General features: G+C 37.7%; 1 protein-coding gene across 1 annotated transcript in view; it reads right to left on the reverse strand.

The window, feature by feature from the left end:
• Positions 1-6,000, reverse strand: part of myo7ab (myosin VIIAb) — a 42,951-nt gene that overhangs the window by 8,957 nt on the left and 27,994 nt on the right. The window contains exons 26-32 of the mRNA XM_079834634.1: positions 5,601-5,728; positions 5,376-5,502; positions 5,111-5,230; positions 4,838-5,011; positions 4,282-4,509; positions 4,027-4,197; positions 571-688 (exon numbers count right to left, since the gene is read on the reverse strand). Coding sequence (XP_079690760.1) covers positions 571-688; positions 4,027-4,197; positions 4,282-4,509; positions 4,838-5,011; positions 5,111-5,230; positions 5,376-5,502; positions 5,601-5,728 — 1,066 coding nt within the window. The remainder of the gene's footprint in view (positions 1-570; positions 689-4,026; positions 4,198-4,281; positions 4,510-4,837; positions 5,012-5,110; positions 5,231-5,375; positions 5,503-5,600; positions 5,729-6,000) is intronic.

Below are 6,000 nucleotides of genomic sequence, written 5' to 3' on the forward strand. Positions count from 1 at the left end.
TCTATCAAATAATTGTGAACCCACTTTCAAAAAAATGGTGCCATTTGTTGCTCATTTTTCTTTCTTTCTTTCAATTTTGTGTAAATTTTTAGCATTTTCCCACCTCAAGCCCAAAGTACCAGGACCATAACCACCATAGGCATTGAATTAAAACTTGCCAACCCAGTTAAGGGCCCCCCACCCAATGGCTAACTGTTAAAATATTATTCCCAATTCAAAATATTCTATTACAGCCTTGCAAACTACCAAAAGTTTTTTTTTGATTAATTCTGACCCTAAATTCTGGTAGTAGAACTGCATATTTAAATGATACAAAACCAAACTATAAACTACTATATATAAAAGTATATATATATAAAAAAAAAAAAAAAAAATTATAATATATATATATATATATATATATATATATATATATATATATATATATACTGTATATGAAAATATATTTGTGTCAGAAACATATGATTCGGTTCCGAAACTGGTCTGAATGATTAGTTCCGAATTCTGACTGATCTATTCAACTCACTGACTTGAGTTTTATTTGAGTAAACTATTCTCTGTAAGTCTTACCTGAGAATTTGAAGGCCTCATAGAAGCGTGAAAAAAGCAACGGCCATTTAAATCGAGCGAAATCCACCACCTCTTCCTTCACTCTCTGCGATTCAAACTTCTTCTGCGTGTAGATTCCCTGTGGAGATGCAATCGTCAATATCTTGCTCTCAGCGCAACACATTATTGGCAATTACCTCAGAGGCGATTACCTCTGCTCTTGTCACCTGCTAATACGCAGAAAGTGTAACAACCTCATGCATTACCACACTGCTAGGACGATCCATAAAATTGATCCCCAGCATTATTAAACATTCATGTCCATCACTTTAGCCTATGAAAGGCAGAAGGGTAATTAAAATGGCCTTCGCCCTTGAGAGAAGGAACATGTGATTAATGGTCCCACAAGAACGGTCAATCAAATCTCAACCTGCTCAGTCCCATCAACCGCTATGAGCTAGCACACAGACAGCAGTGCTGACCTAACCTACAAATCCATAAGACAGTGACCATTAAGTGAGGTTGAAAGAAATGTCTCAAATATTCAGGGTCCGTCGTTTGCACTCTATTATGGCAGACAGCAGGTCTGTGAAGGTCATCCATGCACACTCTTCAGATCAGAGAGTTAATCATAGCTATGAGATTATATTAGTGCTGGGTGGAAATGCAGGTACTGCTGTAAGATAATGAGACTGCCGTCCTTGAGAAGGTACCGCGAGGTGAGTCAGACACAGTAATGAAGACATAGGCGTAGATATGTGCTGTGACAGTGGAGTTCTGTAAATTTACTTGAAAAGGTTAATAATAGATGTGTTCAGTTATGTATACTGTTCTATCATGTAATTGTGAACCCATTCTCAGGAAATGGTGATATTTGTGTCTAAAAATGTTAGCATTTTTCCAAATCAAGCTCAAAACGCTAGGGCTGTAACCACCATAGACATCAGAGAACCACCAAATATTCAGATTATCAACCCAGAATCATTTTTTTTAAAGGTCCATTGAAGTGCCTTGAAACGTGCAGCATTATTCAATGTGTTGACGTAATTTCCATTGAAACAGGAAGACAGGGCGGGACATAAAGAACAGCACCTCTCCTTTTTTAAAAGCCAGTATCCAACAGCATTTTGTTTATATCATAGCTCGACTGAGCCGTTGAGCTTGGTAAAGCCGTAGTTTCCTCCTAATCTCTAACCATTTCTCCTCCTAATCTCCTCCATATCGCTTTAAAATATTAGCCTGGCTCCGCCCTCCTATGTACTTCCACTCAATTTTAATTTTCCTTCAGTACTTGGAATTCTCTGTTTATATTATATTATATTCTCTGTTTTTTTCCGGTCAAATTTTAACCGGTCCAATCAGCGAACAGAGGGAGTGGCTGAGAACGATGACGTTGCTGTCGTGCGCTAGTTTGAGATGACATGCGTCACGACCAAACGTTAGCGATTGGTTATGGCAGATCCAATAGTTTTAAACTTCAACAGAGTACCTGCCTTCAAGGAAGTTAACGCTTGTCAATGGAGAGTGGCCAGACTCTCTGTACAAATGAAATGTACGAGAGTCCGGTAGGACCAGGCTATTAAAATATAGCATTCTGTGCAGAACTCAAATGGGCCCGATCCGTTCTGGTATGAACTGACTCGCGAATATGATCCGCTCTGTGCTATCGTGTCTCTGGACCAGAGAAGACTGTGTGCATACTGCGGCCTCATTCGACCCAATGAGCATATTTACACTGTCTGAATCGTTCCCTATCCCCTATATAGTGCACTATGTGCCACCCACCATGTAAAAAATAGTAAATGTGTGAAAAAGTGATCGATTTTAGCTGCAGCTTCAGCATCTATTTGGGGGAGGGACGCTGTGGATTCTGGAGAGCATATGATTGGACAGAAAATCTGATGAGAAGTTGAAGTGCAGAGTGAGGTCATCAAAATCGCTGATCCATATTGACGAATTTTGTGAATTTTGTCATTGTTTTGGAGCACACTAGCTTATAGACAACAGTAAGTCTTACACATTCATACTAAAAGCCCAAAAACTTCATGGGGACTTTAAAATATTATTCCTATTTTCTAATTATGATATTACAACCTTGAAAACTACCGTAAGTTATTTATTGTTTTTAACTCTCTAACTCCAAAATATCATTTTTTTTCTCCAATGATATTCATTATTTCAATCATACCACAGTATGTTTGATTATACTAATTTTTATATTTATAATATGAATAGATAACTGATAAAATGCTAGTAGCAGAAACGGCGTAATATAATATAATAATTAATAATATAATATATTAGTGCTGTCAAATCGATTAATCGCGATTAATCCCATCCTAAATAAAAGTTTGTGTTTAAATAATATATGTGTGTGTAGTGTGTACTGTGTAATTATATATATATATATATATATATATATATATATATATATATATATATATATATATATATATATATATATATATATATAAAAATACACACATGCATGCATAAATGCACACGTCACAATTAAAGGGTTAGTTCACCCAAAAATGAAAATTAGCCCATGATTTACTCACCCTCAAGTCATCCGAGGTGTATATGACATTCTTCTTTCAGACAAATAAAATCTGAGTTTTATTAAAAATGTTCTGGCTAATCCAAGCATTATAATAGCAGTAATAGTTGCTCTGTTTCTGAAGTCTATAAAAACTGCATCTGTCCATCAAATAACGTGCTCCACGCCGCTCCGGGGTGTTAATAAAGGCCTTCTGAAGCGAATCGATGCGTTTGTGTAAGAAAAATATCCATATTTAAAAATGTATTTAATTTTTTATTAAATTAAATACATTTTATTTAAATGTAATAAATCAGCATCAGCCGCCCCCTCGCCATCACTTTCGGCGAATAAGGTCAAAATACATGCAAAATACCAGCGCGATCAAAGATATATACATAGATTCCTCATTAGTGCCTGCGCGGATCGGTCGAATGAGGCATCTACGTATATATTTCTTTGAGCGCGCCAGTATTTTGACCTTATTCGCCGGAAGTTATGGCGCTGGGAATACTAGATGACATTCGTCTGATAAGAGGTAAAAAAATAACATAAATACTGTTCAGTTCCTCACAGAAACCGATCGTTTCGTGTCTTAAGACATTAATGTGTCGCCACGAGCCGCATGGTTTAATAAGGATTTGTATGTCTATGTGTTTTTACTCTCATAGCTCTCATATTCTAAAATATCCCCATTGACATGCATTATACGACTATCACACTGCAACAGTTGGAGTTAAAAATCTTCATTCGTGTTCTACTGAAGAAACAAAGACACCTACTTCTTGGATGCCCTGGGGGTAAGCAGATAAACATAAACATTTTGTTTTTGGGTGAACTATCCCTTTAATCGATTTGACAATACTAAAAATATAATGATGTACAATGCAATTATAATAAAACTAACAAATGTACGAGTTGAAACTAAACATGTATACCTTTATGTGAGTTGCTATGATCAGTTGAGACCATTTCTCCACTGTCTTGGAGGGAGTAATTTCGCGGTCCGGGATGTAGGATGGAATAAGATTTAGAAGACGGTCTGGTTGAACGTCTGACCCATAATCCACATAGTACTGCTGAGAGGCCAGCTCAGCCAGGTCTTCCTCCTACGATAACAGAGCACATGCATATGCTTGGTTAATGCAAGTAATTTAACTAACACAAGGCAATGTAAAATATGCGACTCTCACCCTATCGCAGCGGTACTCTCCAAATTTGACCCCGCGCACGATTTGCTGGTATATGAGGTTAGTGGCCACGCCGTCCTCAGCAGGGTTGTGCCAGGGCGTGAAGATTTCCTTCCTGAAGAATAGCCGCCAGGGAGCATTGCGCTCCTGAGCACCCTGCTCTTTGGCATACTGCTCACACTGTGACACGGCATCCATCACATGATCCTTCCCACTGCCCAGGGATGAAACCTGAGGAGAATGCACATTTTATGGACCAGATAAATAAGAATATAAAGACACGTTCAAAAGTTTGGGGTCTTTTTGTTAGTTTGTTTTTGAATGCATCCTTCTTAATCAGGAAAAGATCAAATAAATGCTGTTCTTTTTACATTTCTATTCATTAAACCTCCTGACAAAATTAATATTTGTATTATACACACAAATAAGTACCTGTTTTTTAACATGGATAATGATAAGAAATGTTTCTTGAGACCCGCATCAGCATATTAGAATGATTTTTGAAGGATCATATGAGACTGAAGATAGACAAGAAAAGTCTGACTGTGCATTAATGTACCTTATCAAAAAGAGCAATGTATAAGGAGAAGCCGAAGCGATCCTTCAGGCCAATTTTGTCGGACAGAGCATTGCAGAGCTCTTCAGCTGTGGTGGCGGAGTCAGTCAGCAGGGTCTTAGTGGTGCTGTCCATGAAGGTCACCGGTAACATGATGGGTTTCTTAGATTTAGTGGCCTGAAGGAGGAAAGAAAAAGAAATCCAGTCAAATAATTCATATTTTCCAGTGAATTTTCCCGGAGCGAACTCTAATGGCTTTTGTGGGTCCTAAAATACCTGCAGCTCAAGCCAAGAAGGAGGCTGAGTTCTTGTTTTATTCACAAGCGTTCTTCTCAGTCTCTCCTCACAATAAGGAGCATAACCAGGCGGCCCACTGGTAATAAATGTCCGCAGATACTAAAGAAAATATGGATAAAGACACATGAAATGGGCGGTGATACACCATCATTATGAATTATTTTGGTTTAGGATCATTAGGATAATTAAGAACGTATCAGATCTTATTTCCTGCTGACTAATGCAAAAATATATATCTTTTTACTTTGACAAATCTTTCTGAAGGTGCAAAGCAGCCCACACAGAGGGACATCAGGATCCAGCCGCGGGCATGGCTGCTTTTGGATGTGTTCTGGCTCAGCTGTTTACAGATCTGACAGTAGATCTCATCTCTGAGAGAGGAAACAAATCCAGATGCAATACGATTGAGATACAATGTACATTCATCAGCACTAGTAAACCAACAATAATGCATTTGCCATGTAATGACCTGAGAGCAGGCCGTAAAATGCCATTGCCAATGATAAAGTGGAGCTTCTCTAAATTGGAGGTGGGTCGGTCTTCCAGCATGCTGTTTCCCTGTAGACTGTAATCACTGTCTGTCAGTCGTCTGGTCACCTAACAGAGGCAGCAATAGCATAATAAACTACCGTTTACTTTTATTCAGCAAGGATAAACGGTAACCCAGTAAAACAGTAAAGACATCTATAATGTTAGAAAAGATTTCTATTTCAAATAACTGATATTTAAAGACAAAGAAATTATCAGTTTCCAAATAAAGGATCATGTGAGACTTAAGACTGGAGTAATAATGCTGAAAATTCAGCTTTGTCCTCACAGAATTTACATAAATCACATAAATTACATTTAAAAATAGAAAAAGGATATGT

This window comes from Gobio gobio (assembly GCF_949357685.1).
Source record: "Gobio gobio genome assembly, chromosome: 14".
Lineage (NCBI taxonomy): Eukaryota > Metazoa > Chordata > Actinopteri > Cypriniformes > Gobionidae > Gobio > Gobio gobio.